Here is a 23,403-nt window from a genome sequence, read left to right as displayed (position 1 = left end):
AAATCCAACAACCAACGTCCAGTTGGTGTTGATAAAGCCTGCATGAATAAGATACCCACGTCCCCATATTTCACTTCTGACCAAGTATTTATTTATTTACATATTTTTACATAATCTACAAGTCTTTATGAAAGTGCTGTGTATAATACGTAACAGAAAGTGAAAGCTAGAACACACTTCATGTGCATTTGAAAGTGCTTGTGGCTCTTAAAAAGTCATTTTTTCTTTTAATAATATACAGTAGTCATAAATAATACAAGTTATAACAAGGGTCGGCGAATACAATTAATTAACACTACCATTATTGCAAATATAATGCATGTCTAGGCTTACAAAACAAATAAAATTGTAAAACCATGATGCCATCTTGAAGTATATAAGTTACATATTGATAGAGTGTGAAAATTCAATGGCACTTACTCATTAAAAAATGAACATTAAAATCAATATTCATGTCTAACTCATGGATAAAATAAAGTACATCTATAAATGTGATTGGAACAAAATGAACACATTACTATGATGCACAACTCACTGTACATACCGGTAAGCAAGTCTTATGTAACATTTCCGCCAATCTTTAGCAATTATGATTACAATAAAAATTAAGAAGTACGGTACTCATGATTCTGAGTACCGGTATACCTCCATTCTTCAAAATAATAAAGCGATATAAAGTAAACGAATAACTTGGCAGGTCATGATTCAAAACATAAAATAAACGTAAAATAAATACTACTAATGTTTTTTTTTAATGGTGCATTACTTTTGACATGCAAGTCTAAATTATGATTGATATTGATTGCTTAGTATTTTTCTCCACATGAGAAATACATGTTCCGATATACATTATGGTATATATATTTCTATAAATTTCATCGCCTTCATTCCATGATATTGATCAGAATAATAGCTTGAAAAGTGAATGAGAAATATTTCTCATGGGATCACAGAGAAGAAGATATAGATACAAATCATCAAAGTCAAAAGAAATTAAAATGGAAAAAGAGAGGATCCAAGTGCTATGCGAGGCCAAGTTATATCACAAATGATTTGGAACGATGTATTTGCTTCATGTACATTCAACAAGTGACTTTTTACTTTAGGACTTCATTAAGATATAAATGAAATAAAATATAATATTGTCTTCCAGAAATGGCAATAAAAAAGTAGATAAAAGGAATAGGAAAGAAAGAAAAAGGAGTAAGGCATTCTAATAATATAACAATGAAAAAAGTCTTCCTGCATACATGTACCATAGACTTCCAATAAAAAAACAAGAATCAAATTGAACAAAGAAAAGACACTTCCTCATCTAGATGAATTATTTTTCCTTTAAACCTGAAGATTTAGTTGTTACACAAAACAAAAAATAAAAACTCATCCCAGTCATTCACCTTCAATACAATGACCAAATGGTTTCACTGCAAAAACTGCCACATGATTATAACAATTAATGCTTCTATTCTTCTAAAATACAAATTGTTAAGGTTTAATACCATGATCTTAAAAACTTCACTTACACCACAACCACCCTTTAATATCAAAGAACCATGTCTCCCTAGTCAAAATCTATTTACTCCAAAAGCAGTACTGTTTAGAATTTCTAAAAATTAAATCTTTTACATTCACATCAGAAGCCTCTTCTAAAGCCCGACCAATTTTTGTCATTCCCGTAAATGTAATATTTAAAAAATATTTTTTTTAGATTAATGTAATGTACATATATATTAACTATCATAAAAACTTGTAATTCATTTACCTTCCTCGATTAATCTTACATAAGAGTAGAAAAAAAGAGAGTTTCAATAAATGAAAGCATCGCGCATACGAGCGGTCATGTCTAGTAAAAGAGAATGTGTTACCATTCTTGAATAATGATTATCTTGAACATGATATGTATCTCTCATGTTCTAAAATATACTAGAAATAAAATGAGATCTAATCAATATATTCCACTTGCTTGTTTAAAAATTGTGTAAATGAAACCAAAGCGACTTTGTACAGCTTTAAAAAAGGCTGAGTAAAATATTGCATGCTATGCTATATACCTTGCAGTTGTCATGGTTAATAGCGTGATGAAATGTAAACAAACTATGAAACCTGGAGTTTTCTTATATCCCACATGACCTTAACCTGAACATGATTTGATATAAACAACCAGACATCATATAAATTGTCATTCCTGAATATGAAAGTTACAAACAGATTACATATCAATGCTCTTTATTCCTAATTGCAGAGAAAACGATGAGAGAACAGGAATGGAAATATTGTCCATACATGTAGCTTCACATTAAGAACAAATGCGACTGTCAAAACTAAATCTGGGCATATAATGTAATAAGACATTTTCAGCAGCATCGAAAGTAGAGTACCGTTTACTAATCTCTCTCTCTCCATAAAAATTAAATATGGATTTACATTTACAATTAAATATGCAGCTACACAAATTGTTCTTGAGTGCAATTGTAAAATTTGTTTGCTTGGAGAAACATTTGCAGTGGAAAAAACTTTCCAGTTTCCAAAATGATTTAGCATGATCAACACAAATAACTGCTGTAGAATGCATCTTTCTATTCAGAGCTACTTGCACATAGAGTTAATAGAGTACCTATTAAAGAGTGTACATGTTTAGCATTAAGATTGCAATGCTCCAAAGGAGACAAAAAACTACTTTGAAAAAAGTCTTGATTTGATAAAATCACACCTGCAAAAAATGTACATGTACGTTAAAGAATACATAGTTACCTAAAGCATCTCATGAATTTCACCAATTTAAATCAGAAGTAAAAGGAAGAAAAGAAGACACTACAAGTAATGAAAACACACCTTAGAAAGAGATCACACACCAATGAAATGGAGAGCATGGTATCCAAAGTAGACATTCTATTGGCATTTTGTCCCCTACATGTAGGAGGAAAAAAAACACCTGAATATCTCACTAGCTTGTTTCAATATTTAGTGCGTAACCCTTCTACAAAAGATGCACTTAATGGATAAACCAGATTTTACTTTCAAAGTTAACTTTTAAAATTGAGAGCACTGAATCAGCTACATGTAGGTTCCATCATGGTCCATGGTTTCATTCATGGTCTTTGGAGCTCCTTTGTCATTTATATCATTGTTCAGTACCTCCCACAAGCCTCCTTCTAAATAACTTAGTACAGTAAATAAAACGTGTGCATGATTAATGGCTTATCGTTTGGACAACACAGTGAAAATATTGCATCAAAAATAGAGTTGGCAGACAGGAGAATGAATGGTGAAAACTTGGAAACATCTTTCCCTTAACACTACAGGAACCTGGAGAGAGGAAGCGAATCCAACACCAAAACCCTCCCTGGCTGTAAATAAACATTACACCCTTGTAGAGGGGGGCTCTAAGACCTCTACCCCTTTAATACACAAGAGCCAGCTCTATTACCACCGAGAGAGGTAAGATGAGAGGGATACATGTGTATGTAAGATAAGAATACACTGCAAAAGTCTTACAATCTTGTAACAACCATCAAAATATTCCTCTTCTCCAGGGTCCTTACAATTTTTTTAATGAAACAATTGTCCCCCGCAAAGGAAAATCTCCCTTTTATCTGTGCTCTTTTTAAAGTTCAACAAACCATTCCCCCTATAAAGGAGAAGGTTTAGTAGGTCTACAAGTCTATAGGGGCTTCTTGAGTAGTTCCTAGGGCAACGTGGCCCTGCCTGAGCCACCCTGTCGTTGCAGCGCCCCTGTGATGTGAGACCGGTCTTCAGCGGATGGACGATGCCTCACGATACTGCTCGCCTTCCATGACGAAGAACTCTTCTAGCTTCCATTGCAGGGTCTCGAAGGTCGGTCTCTCCATGGCTTTGGACTTCCAGCATTCTAACATGATCTCGTACAGTTCTGGTGGACAGCCGGGAGGATTAGGCATACGGTAACCTCTGTCTACGCAGTCTAGGACCTCCTTGTTTGTCATCCCTGGCAAGGAAAAAAAAGAAATGCTCTTAAAACATGTCAGGTGCTATTTAAAGGCCGTCTGTACTAGTTTAGCCAGGAGGGATTAGACCACCCTGCAAGGTCACTGACAGGTGGCTATCTCATCAACTCGGCTCTCAATTAACATAAGAAAAAGAGGATCATGGTTGCGGCTTAGACATTGTTTTCTATATAGAGGGAGCAAGTAGCTACAGGTAGTACAGTGGGGCTTTAAGATACACGTTGATATGAATTTTCATGCTAATAACTTATAAGATTTTTAAGCTGATAAGAAAATGTGACATACAATAAATTCATATTCTTTCACAAATTTGCCGAGTGGTCACGTCGAAATCTGATTGAATTACAACACTGGATTTTTGATAATCCATCAGCTTTTCTAATGGCTGTGTGCCAAATGTTAGAAATTTTCTTGTGTTACAGTGATTGACTGTGGAAGAAGTTTCCCAGAAGTGTGTGAATTGCAAGGACATATTCTTCAATTGTTACAGTTTGATTCATAGCAATACTGATACAATAAAAAATACTAATAACACTAAGCCGTCATAAAGAAACCATCAATTATGAGTTATAATGCAAAGTGTCACTATTAAATTGGGTGTAGAATGTATTCTGTGGGAACACACTTTGCAGTAAGGAAACATGTTATTGTTTGTAGAAGAAAAACATGCATTGCAATCATTTTTAGTCTAAACAAATTTTGTTTTTCAAAACTCAAATGATTGCAGGGACCTCAGGTAGAACATTATTAACACTGATGTGGCTACCCTGAGTAAACAAGAGATATTATCATTAAATTCATGGGCAAACTTTGAAACCCACAGAGAGGGGTATTTATATAATATCTGATGGCTTTGAGTGTGATACAAGAATATATTGTCATAGCGAGAGCAATATTTATATAGTATCACACGAAAACAAAGCCATACAAAATTATCATTATTATCTATATCAGGCTGACTAGCGAAGTAACAAAATTTGACACGATAATCAAGCAATATTGTATCGACAGTTCAAGTTCCTGAATGTCAGAGCTATAAAAAAACAAATATTGATCTTTCATCTGGGTACTAAGCTAAAAATGCACTGACTTATTGTACCACTTGGAAGTCTTATATTGGGTGCGTTTAAAGTACCCTTTTTTGCCTAGAATCAGCGTTTTCAAACCTGTTTCAGGCAAATTTTCATGGTGATAAACGCAAGCCTGTTTTCAAACGTCTTTAGATATGGTATATTGAAACGCAAAAAAAAAAGGGCATTTGGAATGTGACATAGAGCCAAAAATTACGTTTCTGAGAAATGACAAAAGCATAACATACTACTCCAAGAAGAAAAAGCGTGCGCCCTAGTTGTGACGAATCGTGACGAGTTGATAAACGTGACATCCCGCAAATCACGTTCGTATAGTGGGGTTCGATATATACATATAGAAACGCTGATTCTGAGTGGCAAAACATGAAAAACGCACCCATAGATCATTATAAAATAGATTGTTTGTTGAGAGGGTGAGGGGCTTGCTTACCTGGGTATGGAATCCTTCCATAGGTGATGATTTCTGTGAGTAGGATACCAAACGACCACACATCTGACTTGATGGTGAAGCTGTGATAGTTAGCTGCTTCTGGAGCGGTCCACTTGATGGGGAACTTGGCTCCTACGTGAGACTCGTAGATCTCATCCTAAAACAAAATAAAGATAGATGCAGGGATTTATGAAGGTGGACTACCGTAATAAACTTAAACATGGGTTAAATTAGTCCATGGAGAGTTGAAGTCTCTGGAAATCGTGATGAAAAACTAATAACTGTGCTATTAAATTAACAACCAAGTATTTTGTAAGTATAAAATAATGATTCAAATTATAGTATGTGGAATGAAATGATCTCACTTTGGTAAATTGAACAAAATGCATGAAACTTACCATCAAGAATGGCTACTCAATCACATTTTGTCACAAGTATTTATGTGACGATTTGTCTTTTGTTTCAATGGGTTACATGATATGTATATCATCAGGCACATGCTTAATTCAATGTATTATTAAAAGTATGTATGAATGATTTATGATCCACAGAAATGATAATGGAACAATAAAAAAGGAGATAACAGGAGGTGTATTTTTTGCTTAAGAAAAATCTTAAGTGGCTAATAAACGACAACAAACAACTCTACTCCCTAAAAATTAAAAAGAAGGAGAAGTTTGGGGTGAATGTGGATTAACTGTTGATCGTATCTTTGCCCTGAAGTTACAGTCCATCTTGTCTAATAAACTGTTTACAGGCAGGATGGGTCTACAATAACTAGAACTGTAATTCTGCCAATTGGAATGATACATTTTTTACAATGAAACTTAACAAACTTTACAAGAACAATTGAATGGCATTTCTCTCAATCAAGGAAATTTATTTTTCAGTATTTTTTTTCTTTTAAGTGGAGTAATATGCAAACTTATTGAAAAAGTAATTAAATTCTTTCAATTCCAATATACAAATAATGAGCCAACCCCTTCCTGTCTGTCGATTGCAAAGATGAATTCTGCATTACGTAATATTCGTACAGGACTTTAATCTTTCCATTGCACAACAACAGGGAAATCCCTTTTTTGCATTGAGAAATACACCTTTCTGTTTATTCTATGAACAAGGAATACATTTTTAGAATATCACCGATGGCCCATGTGCATCAGCTATTGATATTACAATAGACTCTTACAGAATCTAAACAAACACTACTTAGAGATTATATTTACTTTAACACATTCTGCAACTGTGCTCCCAGTTACAGCAATATTGCAAATGTATGAAGACACAGTGTCCGGTTACCCATCATATAGATTAATGGCAAGGAGGAAGTACATGTTCTTATTCAGTTCAAAGAAAGTGCCAGAAGATTTGAATTGTTTGCAAATTTGTGAGTGGTTCAGATTAACAAAATGTTTAAGGCACAAAATAATCCCATCTGACACAACACTCAATTATTAGTCTTTGTAGAAGTTTCTTGAAGTGAAAATAACTCTCTTTTGCAAATCACAAAAGTTGTTGTGTTTTCCAGTAGTTTCATGTTTCACAACACGTTACTCTTTCAAGCAAAACATATTATCTGACAGGGTAGCTATACAAAACAAACAAATGTAATGCAGGCCTTGAAAAAAGAGAGAAAATCCCCTTCTGCGGCCAAAAATCTTTCTGTTCAAATATGAGGTCAGACAACAATGACCATAGCAATATTAGCAGGTGCCGTTGACATGGTCTGATCCGTTCTAGGTCATCACAAAGTCATACAATGTAAATTGCTGAAAAAACCACACATGACATATAATCCTTTCGTTAATCAAGGCCTTTGTTTATTGGCAGTTGCCATGGACACAGTTCGTAGAAAGTATTCTTAATGGCATTCATTACCACACATTATTTGTGTTCAATTTAAGCTGCAACCTTAATAGTTATGATAATTAGGACACTTTCAATGAATATTATTCCATCAAACTAAACTATTTTTTCTCTCTTTAATAAAGCGAATCATTCCCTCCAAATGGGTAAAACATAAAATATAAATAGTAGTAAAAAGATCTTTTAAAACAGTTTAGAAGCTTGACAGTTCTCATAGCACCCGAAGAATGTGAGGCTGGATCTTAAATTAAAGATCCTGACAGTGACGACCTTTATGAGAAGAACAATTTTTTGTGGAAAGAGTAAACTTTTAAAATGTACCATACCCGTGCATCTGGCAATTTATTACTGGTAAATGCAGTCTTAGACGGTGCATGTAAAATTGTTGAAAATTCAACAGCTACAACTGAATCTAATTTACAATCTAAAGGACAATTTACAGCACATAGGACACATTGTAATATGCGCTATTATTATCAGTATTTCTCATCATGGCTATACTAATTATCTTTCACCTTGGTAGTGAGTAATATCTAACATTACTGTCAAAATGGTTAATCTAGGCAATGAGCGGGTTATGTTTGATTACAATCATGCCTACAGTTATTGGGAAATTGACTTAGACGATGTAAAATGTCTAAACCGTGAATTTGGGTACATTAGTAATTAGTTAATATGCAATGAGTGATATAATATGCTACCATGCATGGATGTCCAAAAGTGCAGTGACTGTTCTATGTGGTGTGAAGTGTTGTTAGAACATGCTAATAATATTCAAGGCAGAAAAGAGATAAACCAAGGTTTTGCTTTTTTATCTACAGAGTTTTTTTTGACATTGTGCAACTAATAGAGAACTCATCTCTATTTAGATGTGGGAACTTTAATATGCCTGCCCCCCCCCCCTCTCTCTCTCTCTCTCTCTCTCTCCCTCTCTCTCTCTCTCTCTCTTTTGTTATCAAATAATATATAATCTGTTCAGAGCCAGAAGGGCATTAACTCTGTGTTACAGAACAGGCGATATACCCCCTTAACAGATCCCTCCCCTTCGTTTGTTGCAAATTGTTCCTCATCTTCTCACAAACCATCTCCCATTTTCAAATATTAATTTATTTCTAAATGTACCATCTAATTCTCATCCAACTTGTCTCTATCTATTAAAGCTTTCCCTTTAAAATAGTTATGTAATTTTCTCTAGAGTGTCAATTTCTTGAAGAAATACTGTTGTTAGAGATTAAAATGCAAATGCAATACATGCAATAGATGTTTGATGATCTCTATATCTATTAGTTTGATCTACCGAATCAATACATTACCCCTAACCAATCTAGGTTGACAATAAGTGTCACCCCTTTTGGTTTTATTAGACCATAAATGGGATATTCCATTGCTGTTCAACTAAAGGAATAAACCTACCTGATTCTGTAAGAGAAGAAGAAAAACAGGAGAAAGGAGGGGGCTCATAAAATGTGTAGAGAATGAGAAAATGATTCCTATTGATTTAACAGCAGTGTAATAGACCATTTTAATACTAACATATTCAAACTTTAGGCACACTGTTTAAAGAAAGGTTGTTCTTGACAACATGAAAGTTTGCCTGAGGCTTGTATGATAAAGCAACAAGTAATGTATGCAGACTGGATTCCAAATACGCAGAAAACAATATGTGTATAAATACACCAATGATGACAATAACAACTACACATTTAGGAAAGGAAATATTAGTATGACTCACAAACATTGATACACAAATAACAACAGTATGTACATGTAGACAAAAACACTTGGTTATAAAGGCACACAGGTAAAAATGGATTGTTAGACACAGTTATTGGATTAAGAACTCTGTAGCATATATGAATGCAAGTAAGGCAGATCATGGTCACAACCTAGATGTACAGGTCCACAATATATCTCTATATAAGCAGATATACACGATTACAAGGCTACAGCAGGGAATGGGTGCAGTATTAAACATGAAGGGCAGTATAGATTAGAGATCCAAGTATACCATTATTTGTTGTGGTTGAGTGGATACGTCACAGGACATTGATCTACATTCACCACACTCAACCCAGGTGATGTAAATGGGTACCTGGCAGGTATTTATTCCTTGAAATGCTAGAGCGTCGTAATGGTAGCCATACTAAAGCCGGGGTAATGAATGTGGAGCGCCAGGAGTGTCAAGTCTGACAGATATGAGCGCTATCATCTGTTAGGAGCCAGAAGATTGTAAACCTCCTATACTCTGTACTACTTGTACTTCAACACACATGGTTAACAGCCTTCTGGCTCTGATGGTGTGCTATGTATTGATGAAGTGGTTTTGGTGAATGTCTAACTGGTTCCCATCACAGAAGCTGCATGTACTTGCATGTATGCAGTCATCTTGATTTCTATTCCTAGTCTTGCATGCTCACAATCATTAGCCTCACTTCAACACCAAATGATTTTGCCCTCATTCTAAATGCAAATGAGTATATACCGAGACTAGAAATGAGAAAACTTGTAATCTTACTACACACTTCTGCTTTACTTCCTCTCATAACTAGTCTACTTGAACCAAACAATAAAACTCATGTATATTGAGAAGGAAAAAATATAACTTCACCTGGAAGCAAGGCCAGCCATCACCTCTGTCGCACGCATACTGCTCCAACACATGTCAGCTTCATCAACTATTAATACACCACCCTCATCACGAATGATATGATATGATGTAACCACTGACTGACAAACCCTAACACAAACCTTCCTCCTATTCTTCCTCTTCTTAACACGGATGGTTCCCCCTTCTCTTTGTTTGTAAGTCACAATGAATTATCATCTTCTATTTCCGTCCCTCATCTTCCTATGTATGTATTTGGAAACACGCCAGGGAGTTTGTGCACTCTCCTCTGATTCATATCTAAAGCCTCCCGTTTCAACTTGGCATTTGGGCAATCTTAAAGGAAATGCTTTATGGCTGTAAAGTCTTTTAGTTAGAATTAAAATGATGCAACAAGTATAAGACCTAATAAAAAAAGATGTTGTATTGCCCTTAGCAACTGACCCAAAAGTCTTGAAATCTATGGTCGCTTTAAACAAATAAAAAATAAATGTTTTTTGGAGAAAAACAATATTAAAGCATTCAAAACTGAAAAATATCAGCCTAAAGAGGGAGAGAAAAAAAAAATTCCTGAACGAATGACCAATGTTTTGGGCTAAACAGGTAAAGGGCTAAACAGGTAAAGGGCTATACAACATCTTTTTTTTTAAAGGCCTAATGAAGTGAAATTGTCAAAGGAAACGCTTCAAGGCTGTAAAAATCTTCTGGTCAGAATTAACATGACGCAACAAGTGATAATGTTTTAATTAGAAGAGACTTGAGGGTGATACTTCCCCCGTTTGGATTACATTGTAAATATTATCTTTAGCAGGTGCAGATTTTTTTAATAAACACTCTTTATGTACAAAAAGGTCCTATTACTTTTCTGAATGGTAACAACTCCCTTGATACATTACAATATTTATGTCATGAACATAATCTTGAATATCATTGCCAGGCCAATGAGTATATTTTCAACCTAGGAAGGCTTGCAGATTTTGCAAGCCAATATTTTATCTTATATAAATGAGGTGTAGAAATACAAAATGTCTGTTGTCCTGTGCTCTATTAAAAACGGGTCTGTACAGTCATTTTTACATTCAAATAGATTACAAGCATGTATGAAATGATTGAATGTCAGCTTAAACTTTCTGTTAGCATTCAAAAACAGTTCCCAGTTTAATTTTGTTGTAATTGACATTATTCTGATCTTAATCGCATGTACTATGCATGTAGGCCCAAAGTTATATTTTGTGTAATTTTGGCATATAGTGTTATATGAAAAATAATAATAATAAAAAACGAACAAAAATAAACAGAATACTACTGAACTAATAAAAGTTTGGATTAAAGTCAAATTCTAATAAAATGTAACTCCACACTTTTTACATTAAACCCAAAAGATATGGCAGGGAAAAATTTGTGTATGGTCAGGAACATCAACAAATACATCATGGTGAAATGATGAATAAGGGTACTGAGAAACAGTAGGATGAATACAATACAATGTGACAAAATGATTAGGATGTAATCCATGGTATTAATAACTAAATCCAGATTTCTGATTGCTTGTATTACCCTGAATGATGACAGTTCACTTCCCATTTTCATTTCCTGTGAATCCTCATATCCTCATTCATTTTGATCACAATCACTTGTTTTTTTTAACCCTTCCCATGCCAGATTTACCAACAATTATTGTACATGAACTTTCAAGTACAAAATTATGAGATTAATAGTAAACAATATTTGTTAGGTGCCAAATCAACTTGAAAATCAAATGTTCGGCTGCCCACAAGAAAGCCGTAGCACAAGCAGCTTTGTATTGTCAACGGCATTAACAGCATTCTCGTGGGCTGCCGACAAAAAGTTCAACAATTGACACTTGAAACAATAGGATATTGTCACACATGCCAGGATCGAGAGATCTACCGGACTCTTTGGGCTAGTGAAGCGGACCACAAATAGCGGGCTATTCGGCAAACTAGCCCAAGATATCTTGGGAAGATTTCCTGAGAAAATAGCCCGCAAATACGGTACCTGCCAAATAGCCTGCTATTTTGTGATCTGGCTAATTTCCCGGATCAGAAATAACGGGCTATTTTGCCCCCTTTCGGTCTGATAAAGACAGGCCGACTGTAAAATGAGTTCAGCCAAGTTGAGAGGCACAGTGTTAATCCCTGCATTCCTGAGGCCAAAGTGTTTGGACAGTGATATGTCAGTCAATCAATCTTGACCAAAATTCATCATAAACAATTTATGCGCCAAGAGGGGAAAGGGTCTGTTTTGATTGGAAAGATAAAGCACATAATTACTGTTTAACAATCTAGAGGCACGATTGTATTTTTAGTAAAATCTGTTCAATTTGGGGCTCCCACATGACAGAAGTTACACCTTGTGGTCTTGCTACTGATCCAGAAATATTGCGATACAAATTTCCCGAAATAGCCTTTGGCTTGGGAGCAACAACCTTGAACATTCCAGTTTCCGTCCCAGTTTAGCTGTCACTGTCTTACACTATCCTATGACTAAGACTCGCCCCCCTCCCTATTTAGAAAACTACATGTTTCCGTACAGCAACCACCGTTTATAGAGGGCAGCTACTTCCCAGGTAAGTATACTTCCTCCCCCACTCCCAAACACTACCCCTAACCATGGTTCATGGCTCATGCCCAGGCACTAACCCTAAAGCCCTCTGCAAAATGTACGGTGTGACTAAGATCCAATTTTGGAAGAATTTGCAATAGAATCAGATATGAATATTCAGATTTCTAACATGTCAAATCATAATGATTGGGGCTCTATAGTCGCATGAAAAATAAAATTAAATACTGAAAGCATTGCAAGCTTTCTTGTTGGAGGAAAACCTAAATCAGCTCAGAATTGTAGTGACGTCCAACCAGTAGAGTTATGATCTACAATTTGAAGCCAATTCAAGTTTTATTCCGACTATAGGTACTAGAGGTGTCGTGGATGAGTGGTTACATCGCCGGACTGTCGATCACAAGGTCTGCGGCTCAAGTCCCGCCGCGGCACTAATGTCCTTTGGCAAGACATTGATCTACATTTGCCACTCTCCATCCAGGTGTTAAAATCGGCATCCTAGCATAGCCGGGTAATGTTGGAGCGCCTTGAGGACCTTGCAAGGTCGATACGTGCGCTATATAAGAATCCAATATTATTATTATTATTAAATGCACTAACATTCTGGTTGTTAGTATTCATATCACTATTCAGAACCTAAATCAAGAAAACGATGTTTGTTTAATATCCCATATCTAATGAAATGGCAATTCTTCAAAAAATGGATCGAAGTAGAGTTGTATGGTGTATAGTAGGCTTAATCCTACCCCTAACTTAAAACCGAATCACATCCAAGCCCTTAATGACCCTATTTCCAATAAAATGGAGAACATCTTATAAGCAAATTTTGCCAAGGTTTAATCTTCTGCTGAGAGCCAGAAGGGCAGTAAGTCACATTTCTTTTTCTTTTACATATACTTAAAGGGATTCAGTAATTTTGTCTTAGATCCTTTAAAAAATCCTTGATTTAGCTCATGCTGCAATGATAATTATAAACCTTTAGGTCAGTCAGGAACCCCACTTTTACAAGCCGATCGCCTGTCTGATTATCAACATATTTATGATTGAAAATCAAAATCAAATTTTGCGTTTGTCAAACGGTTTTCATAACATTACAGTCTATTGGGGGAAACGAGTATGGTAAAACCGGTCACTCAAAGGTTTTTACTTTTTGAGGCACTTCTTGATCACTTTGAAGCGATTTTTTCTTTAGGGCTTCAATATTACACCATATCACAGACACTGGTAACATGTAGGGCCGTGCATCTGTTAAACGATGCCTTTAATATCCTTCTTGCTTCAAACAACTATGTTGGATCACTGGAGCTGTCATCTAAATCTTTTCATTCATCAATCAGATGGGCAGGGCCCCACAGACCTCTGACATCTGTGATAATCACCCTGGCCAAGTCAGAGTCAGTCAAACCTGCAGATGTTTTTCTTTCTAACCCGCATGTTCCTTGCACATTGCCGTCATTATTTTGGGGGTATTGTACCACATAAGTAGACATGTTTGATGTGACAGAATCTATCTTAATCACACCTGACCAAGCCAAAGTTAGTCACCTTGCAGATGTTGTTCTCTCCAACCAGTACATTCCTACTACATTGCTGTCATGAACAATTTTTCATGAATGATAGGTAGAGACAGCATTGGAGTCTTTGAATTGACAGTACATACCTTAATCACCCTGGCTGAGCTAAAGCCACTCACCTTGCACATGTGTTTCTCTCTAATGAGTTCATTCCTTGCACTCTGCTGTCATTATTTTTTTTTGTTTTTTGTATTGTACCACATTAGTGGATATTTTTGATGTCTTTGATGGACAGTACTTACCTTGATCACCCTTGCCAAGCCAAAGTCTGCCACCTTGCAGATGCTGTTCTCTCCAACCAGTAAAATCCTAGTACATTGCTGTCATGAACAGCTTCTCATTAATGATATACAGACAGCATTTGTGTCTTTGACGTGACAGTACTTACCTTGATCACCCTGGCCAAGCCAAAGTCAGCCACCTTGCAGATGTTGTTATCTCCAACCAGTAATATCCTAGTACATTGCTGTCATTAACAATACAAAGACAGATTTGTGTCTTTGAAGTGATAGTACTTACCTTGATCACCCTGGCCAAGCCAAAGTCAGCCACCTTGCAGATGTTGTTATCTCCAACCAGTACATTCCTACTACATTGCTGTCATCAACAACTTTTCATCAGTGTGCCAGATGGGTACATACTGCATGTGTCTTTGTTGTCTTTAATGGACAGTACCTACCTTGATCACCCTGGCCAAGCCAAAGTCAGCCACTTTGCAGATGTTGTTCTCTCCAACCAGTAACATCCTATTACATTGCTGCCATTAACAATATAAAGACAGATTTGTGTCTTTGACGTGACAGTACTTACCTTGATCACCCTGGCCAAGCCAAAGTCAGCCACCTTGCAGATGTTGTTATCTCCAACCAGTAATATCCTAGTACATTGCTGTCATTAACAATATAAAGACAGATTTGTGTCTTTGAAGTGATAGTACTTACCTTGATCACCCTGACCAAGCCAAAGTCAGCCACCTTGCAGATGTTGTTATCTCCAACCAGTACATTCCTACTACATTGCTGTCATCAACAACTTTTCATCAGTGTGCCAGATGGGTACATACTGCATGTGTCTTTGTTGTCTTTAATGGACAGTACCTACCTTGATCACCCTGGCCAAGCCAAAGTCAGCCACTTTGCAGATGTTGTTCTCTCCAACCAGTAACATCCTATTACATTGCTGCCATTAACAATATAAAGACAGATTTGTGTCTTTGACGTGACAGTACTTACCTTGATCACCCTGGCCAAGCCAAAGTCAGCCACCTTGCAGATGTTGTTCTCTCCAACCAGTACATTCCTGGCTGCCAAGTCTCTGTGGATGTAGTTCTGTGACTCCAAATAAGCCATACCAGCTGCTACCTGTGCTGACATGTCGATCAGTATCCTCAGCTGTAAAGAGTGGCCTTTGGCTGTGAGAGAAGAGAAAAGAAGTAATAATAATAATAATAATAATAATAATCTTTAAGTCCACTCCAAATTGTATTAAACCGAAAATGGAAATTCTTTTTGCCCAATTGATCGTGAGTCCGGCAGCCACTGAGCAGCGCCAGATCGACGTTGCTCTATCCCCTTATTGTTGAACGTCAAACAAGGTAGCAGCAACTCCCGTCTTTTAACTTCTTTTGGTATGACGCTGCCAGGGTTCGAACCCACGACCTCCAGGTTGTGAGGCGGACGCTCTACTGACTACTTGTAAACTACTTGAAAATAATCGTTCTGCATCATCTGGTGATGATGTAGTGAACATGTAGTGAAGCTGAGATCTGAAAGAACTAGAGACAGGGTAACATTTGTACATCCACGGAGATCACTGATGTCACATCAAACTATTCTGCAACTCAAGAACAAACCACATTCTCATGACCAACAAAAAAGAAGAAGTCCTGGGTCAATTCAACCCTACCTACTTTAAACCACATCTTAGTATAGTATTAATGACTGCTTTGAGAGAAATAGTTGTTTTATTACGCTCAAGGGAAGGTTAGAATTGTGCTATTCCCCGAGGCTTGCCGAGGGGAATAGCCCAATTGTAACCTTCCCGAGAGCGTATGAAAACAACTATTTCTCGAATATTAAAGCAGTCATTAATACTTTTATATGCCGAACAAAAATAGACTAAAAAATGAAAAATTAAAAATATTTATCATTTTGTCGAAGACGGGATTCGAACCCTTGCGTACAACAAGAGGTGTACCATAAACCAACGCTTAGACCACTCGGCTATGGCCCGCCGTTAACATGCTTGGCAGTTTTCTCCGATGTATACATTAAAATGGATTGAAACCGGCTTCGCGTGTGATGAATGCTTCGCAAAAGCTCCATATACGGACTCTTCTTTTACTTTTGCAATGCATATTGGCACGAACTTAGATCAAGATCTATCGGCAGATGTTGTTTTTTTGTTTTTGGAAGTTTATTTTCGTCTTCATGTCAACAATGCAAGATAAAATTGTCGGTAAGATCGATCGAGATTCAATTGTATTGAAATTACCGACCAATCCTTCGCACACATACGGCATCCTCCATCGCTCAAACCATTTTTTAACATGTAAACCTATGGGGTAACCATGGAGGCTGACCAACTGTTTTTAATAACCATGGTTATTAAAAATATTGAAATGTTTTATGCATGGTTACCGAGAATTTTACAGGAACAGTTGAAGTTTATGAATGCAATTCGACCAATCAGATGGCTGGATTTCTTAAGTGAGGTATATAATATAAGATATTTGTTATCAATTACTGTTGGGTTTCCTTGATAGTTGCAAGAAGCACTATTGCTACAGACAGGCAATGTTGACGTCGTACAAAACTGAAACATCCCTATAAACTAGTGTGAGGCTTCATCATAACTGTAGACCTCGGGCCTTGTTCACAATGCGATATTTTACAAATTTCATAATCAATGAGCCGGTTCTATTTAACTGCAAAAGGCAAGATATTTCTTAGTAAAGCAGTATTTGTTTCAGTATCAATGTTGGGCAGTTAAACCACCAACAGTACTGTAGGAGTTAAACAGGACTAAAATCTTTCTGCTTTTATTATCGATGCCTTGCATCTACTTGGGGGGAACGTTTCCTTTGACTCTTCTTTCTTCAGCTAGAGGATAACCCCAGTCGGGATATGTCAACACGTTACTTGCGCTTCAGACAGGATATTGGTAATTCATTCAGCCTTATTGCAAGTGAAAGAAGGGGTAGCTTCCCACTGCACAAGCATTTCAAACTGTGACACTCTGAATATACTACATGTGAGACTTGAATGTACTTTCAAGATTAAATTGTATCATACTGTTTTACAGCCATACACCTGTGCAGCAAGGTACTGAAGAAAGACAAATCAGAGTGGAATAGCTGTCATAACTCATGAAATTTGTTGACAACTACAGCAAGTCAGTAACTGCACGCCATATTCTTAAACAACAATTCGCCAAACGTTGGAATACATTTTATAGCACAATAACAGCATCCGGACGATGATAATTGTCCATGGGAACACTGTTTTAAATGGAATAATCCAGCAGACTGATCAGATTTAAGGAAGATATTTGTGGTTTTATGGAAGATCACTGACAGAGGGTTTTCTTGCTACTGCTTTACTGTAGTGAGTATTCAAACATGTAGGTAACTACAAGGAATAAATGTAGATTCAATGATGCTTTGATTACTTGGGCATCCTTATACCAAGAATTGAATGATTATTCATATATCAGCTGTCAGTTTGGTCACAGCAGGATGTATCTCAATAACACTGACAGTCATAAGAGAGAGAGAAAGACTATTACAAATATGTAGAGCCCATATATTATCAACCACTATTTTCTAGATGTAAGACAAGGATGACATTAACTATCATTTTTTATATTAGTATATTGAACGTGTCAGATTTCAAGGATAATTAATTAGAATTATACATTCTAAACAATCAAATTATATAACATGAACTTTTAAGGATAAGTAATCTGCAAGAGCAGACAAATTTATCACTTTTTTCCCCTAATACAGTAGCATCACACCATCTCTGTATATCTCTTACTCATTGCATCGCTGATCTTCCTACTTTAATGTAACACCTACTCATGCTTCTCCTCTATATATTTTGTAGGAGTATCTCATACCTTTTTTTTTAATCTAGAGACTCTTTCTTTTTTTTAATTCCTCCAACATTACAATGTACATCCTGGCTCCCTGCATCTCGGAGATGACTAGCTCATTATTCATACATGTTAGAAACCAACTCCTCGCTGCAGTAATCCATTTTTCTTCGCCTTCACTTGGCTTTGTATGATTAGTTAAAGGCAAACTAATATTATGAAACAGGATGACGATTCTTCTCTCCTCCTTCTTTCATCATCAAATTTCTGGATCATTCATGAACCTCGCTCACTCCCCGGCTCTTTCTTCCACTTCCATTCAATGACCAGATGCAAGCTCCATCCTCACTACAGTACCGGTAATCAATTTTCTTTCCTTCATTTGCATTTGTTTGAATTGGTACTACTAATAATAATAATATTGGATATATAGCGCACATATCCACCATGCATAGTGCTCAAGGTGCTCCAACTATTATCCTGGCTCTGCTAGGCAGCCGATTTCGGCGCTCACAGCATTCAAGGAATTCCTTCCTACAGGTAGCCATTTAACACCTAGGTGGGGAGTGGCAAATGTAGATTTGTATCTTGCAAAAGGACATTAGTGCCGTGGCGGGACTCGAGCAGCAGACCCTGTGATCCAAAGTCCAACGACTTAACCATTAAAGGAGAACTAAAGGCACTAGAGGCACACAAATTATTCTGCTATCCTCCTTCTTTCATCATCCCTCTGTCCGCCCCTCACTCCATCCCCAGCTCTTTACCGCATCCATTCAATGACAACCTACATGTACATGCTTGTCCTTGCTACACCAATCCATTTTTTCTTTGCCTTCATTTGCATTTGTTGGATTACATTCTCTCCTTCTCCGGATTCTTCTCTCCTTCTTTCATCCTCAAATCTCTGGATCCTTCCTAAATCCATTCCCCTCGCTCCGTCCTCCACTCTCTTTTTACTTCCCACATTAGGCGTGTTTTCATCAGCTTGAGATTGCCTATAAATAGCCCACTATTTCTGATTTGGGAAATAATCCTGAAGTTACAAATCACGTATTCATCAGCCCGAGATTCGACCTCGAAACTTGAAACTGGACCTTGAGAAATGTGCTCAAGATATTTTGCTCAGCGTTCGCGCATAGTGAGAGTCTTCGGGCTGGTGAAGCCGCACCGGACAAATAGCAGGATATTTTGCAAACTATCCCAAGAAATCTTGGGATGATTATCCCGACCTAATATCCCGCTAATTGCAACTTCAGGCTGATGAAGATGCAAACTAACTGGATAATTTAATAATAATAATAGCCTAATAGTCCACTCCAAATTTGATTAAACCGAAACGGAAATTCTTTTTGCCCAATTGATCGTGAGCCGGCAGCCACTGAGCAGCGCCAGATCGACCCTTATCGATCCCTTATTGTTTAACGCCAAACAAGGTAGCAACAACTCCCATCTTTTAACGTCTTTTAGTATGACGGGGCCGGGGTTCGAACCCACGACCTCCTGGTTGTGAGGCGGACGATCTACTGACTGAGCCAACACTCCGGTATAGAGATAGTTGAAATAGTGAGATATTTGGCAAATTCGAGCTGATGAGGACAGCCCACATTCATCCGATGACCAGCTCATTAATCATTGATGCGTTGCCCTGGTTTCTAGGATCACCTTCTCCTGCTAATCACAGAGGATTCCATTCCACTCCATTTCACTTCACCTATCCTCCTCCTCTAGCTTCATCATCCTATACCTGCATCATCAAACGGTCGCCCTGGGTTCATTCAGACATGCTAAATTCAGGGTATAGCTAGTACATGTATATGAACACCTATCCTCCTCCTCCTGCTTCATCATCCTATACCTGCATCCTCAAACGGTCGCCCTGAGTTCATTCAGACGAGCTAAATTCATGGTATAGCTAGTACATGTATATGAACACCTATCCTCCTTCTCCTGCTTCATCATCCTATACCTGCATCCTCAAACGGTCGCCCTGAGTTCATTCAGACGAGCTAAATTCATGGTATAGCTAGTACATGTATATGAACACCTATCCTCCTCCTCCTGCTTCATCATCCTATACCTGCATCCTCAAACGGTCGCCCTGAGTTCATTCAGACGAGCTAAATTCATGGTATAGCTAGTACATGTATATGAACACCTATCCTCCTCCTCCTGCTTCATCATCCTATACCTGCATCCTCAAACGGTCGCCCTGAGTTCATTCAGACGAGCTAAATTCATGGTATAGCTAGTACATGTATATGAACACCTATCCTCCTCCTCCTGCTTCATCATCCTATACCTGCATCCTCAAACGGTCGCCCTGAGTTCATTCAGACGAGCTAAATTCATGGTATAGCTAGTACATGTATATGAACACCTATCCTCCTCCTCCTGCTTCATCATCCTATACCTGCATCATCAAACGGTCGCCCTGAGTGCATTCAGACAAGCTAAATTCAAGGTATAGCTAGTACATGTATATGAACACCTATCCTCTATCTCTATCAATGGTTGGCCGACTGTCATGGCAACTGCCCGGTTCAATATTAGTTTCCTTTATATGTTTTCTAGTCTGTGAGCTCCTTTCGCCATACAAAAATTCTTTAAACAACGTTTCTCTATACAAGATTCACACAAATGTTCTATATCCTCCTGAACTATCAGTGAAATGACCTCTTAAGAACTATTTTCTGATATTGCTTCTATATATACGATAACCTATTTCATGTGTGAACTCTCTTTCAGCTTCCTATGACGTTTTTTTATGCAGGTTGTGTAGAAATCTCCTGTAGTCTGAATGGGCGATCAGTGGCTTAATACCTCTGGATGGTATGCATACATTACATATGCCCTGACATACCAACCTCAGGGACAGAATTACAGTAAACAGCGAGGAGAAATTATTTACCAAGAGATAGAGGTAGTTAGAGATGGAGGGAGAGGTCGAGAGGGAGGGGGTGGGGAGGGAGGGAGAGAGGGAGAAGCAGTCAGACCGCAGCGTGCGCGATAATGAGGCTATAGTCTGATTTTTATTCAGCGTCTCTTTGGTTATCTCGTACATTCACGTGCGCTGAAATTCACGAGATTTTCCGTGAGATTTGTAAGGGTGTACATGCAGCTGCTTTTGTGGTCGATAACTTCTGTCAACATGGCAGCACGCAACGGTAATTACTCTCGAGATTCTCAGCTTCAGTTTGATATGAAACTTGCCATATTTCACAATTTTGAAACATTCCTTTTTCACCACTTTTATTGTCGTTATTTTTGTAACATTTCAACAGCTATTTTGTACCCAAAATTTCGCTTTTGGTTCCTGACTTTGGTACATAATTAATTTGTTTACTTTGAGATTCGTTGGAAAGATGAAAAGTCACTGATCAAAATAATGTCAAAACCTAATTGACGCAAAATCTTGTTCTCTTTATAATCATAGTAATTAAGACCCTAAAAACCCGGAAATTACCAATTTGTTCTTTCTATGATGGCGCGAAATTGTGTGATTTCATGCTCGTGCACGCTCGCCGTCTGAGCAATGGCAATGCATAACTGATTATTAAACTCCAGGGAGCTCCGCCGCACCACCGACTGGCCGAAAGAAATAAGAAAAATGATTAAAAAAGAAATATTGTAGAAAATAATTATTCTGGAAGGCACGTGACGTATTTGATCCAGGGTCCTTAGATTGTTGACATGACTGCTTGCGCGCACGTGTATTACCGGCGCACGCCACAAGGCACGCAAACTAAATATTGGTATTCAGAATGTTAATAAACCAAAGCGGGACATATGTGACGTAGTTGACGTATTTGACCAATCAGAACTCTCTATTATCACATCGGCAAAATTGACTACTTCTATTAATTATTCATAAACATTCGCGTGATTTTTCTTGGTTCCTGACTTTGGTACAGCATAAAATATAATAATTTTAATATCATTGTAAAGAAAAATATTTATGCTTAATGCTGATTATAATATCTTCTTGACGCATAAATGATTTCTATGTGAAAATCAGCCCTACTCTTTAGATAGATTTATCGTCGAAAAACCCCATTTTTTAGGCGAAATATCTGTTTCCAAAATATATTTAACATGATTGTCATATAAGTATATAGAGAGTGCAACTTCTTATCTTTAAAATAAGACCCATTTCATGAGAAATGAACAATTATAAAGGCAAAAACTGCCGATCGGGAAGATCGTCTGCACTACTCATTACGCATGCAAGACACGTAAATTCTTGCATACGTGCTGAATAAAATAGAGGGTTTTCGCACCGGCTGCGGTCTGACTGGAAGGGAGGGAGAAGAGAGAGGAGGGAGGAAGAGGAAGAGGAAGAGAGAGAGAGAGAGAGAAAGAGACAGACGGAGACAGACAGAAACAGACAGAGACAGAATGACAGTAAACATGCGAGGAGAAATTATTTACCAAGGGATAGAGGTAGTTAGAGATGGAGGGAGGGACGGAGGGAGGGACGGAGAGAGAGAAGGAGAGAGGGAGAGAGAGAAGGGAGATGGAGAGAGGTAGGGGGAGGAGAGAGAGAGGGAGAGAGAGGAAGAGTGAGAGAAATAGACAGACAAACACGGTGAAATGGACACAGACATGAGATGAGATGAGACAGAAAGAGAGAGAATGCAACCAAATGCAGGGATATGACAGATCGAGTACATAACATTTGTGATACGTAAAATCATCAAATTTGAAAAATATGTCAAGATTGAAAAATAGAGGAATGGTAACAGAAAATGAAAGATGAACAGGAAAATAAGAGAGTGCGATCAGAACCAAAAAGGAGAAAATTATGGGGGAGAAAAGGAATAAAATGGAATAACAGGAAAATAATGGAAAGGGAACAGAGCTAGATGAAAAGAAAAACAGGTTGAGGGGAAAAATAGAAGGGGAGAAAAATATCGAAAGAATACTTACGACTCTGAAGAAATTCTAATAGAGATCCATTGATCATGAGTTCAGTGACTATATAAATGGGTTGATCTCTGGTACACACAGCATACAGCTGAATCAACTTAGGATGTCTTAATTTCTTCATGATCTGGGCTTCTTTCAAGAAATCGTCTGTGTTCATCGTATCTGCAAAATAATTCAGAAAAAAGGAAGAAAATGTGAATGGTTACATCAAACAAATGTCTTTTTTTTAAATCGAAAGGGTGAACTGATT

The 23,403-nt window shown here is 37.4% G+C and overlaps 1 protein-coding gene across 3 annotated transcripts in view; it reads right to left on the bottom strand.

Moving 5' to 3' along the window:
• Positions 1-34: 34 nt before the first annotated feature.
• The window catches only part of FRK (Fyn-related kinase), a 67,367-nt gene continuing 43,998 nt past the window's right edge, over positions 35-23,403 (bottom strand). For 2 of the 3 annotated variants that reach the window (XM_030983427.1, XM_011682865.2), the window contains 5 exons: positions 23,154-23,315; positions 15,365-15,543; positions 8,784-8,789; positions 5,505-5,661; positions 35-3,964 (listed from right to left, as the gene is read on the bottom strand). In XM_030983427.1, coding sequence (XP_030839287.1) covers positions 3,753-3,964; positions 5,505-5,661; positions 8,784-8,789; positions 15,365-15,543; positions 23,154-23,315 — 716 coding nt within the window. In that variant the 3' untranslated portion in view covers positions 35-3,752. The remainder of the gene's footprint in view (positions 3,965-5,504; positions 5,662-8,783; positions 8,790-15,364; positions 15,544-23,153; positions 23,316-23,403) is intronic. The other variant, XM_030983428.1, reaches the window with a different exon arrangement.

This window comes from Strongylocentrotus purpuratus, unplaced genomic scaffold, assembly GCF_000002235.5.
Source record: "Strongylocentrotus purpuratus isolate Spur 01 unplaced genomic scaffold, Spur_5.0 spur5_scaffold_13, whole genome shotgun sequence".
Classification (NCBI taxonomy): domain Eukaryota; kingdom Metazoa; phylum Echinodermata; class Echinoidea; order Camarodonta; family Strongylocentrotidae; genus Strongylocentrotus; species Strongylocentrotus purpuratus.
This window is presented reverse-complemented; position numbering and strand designations above follow the sequence as displayed.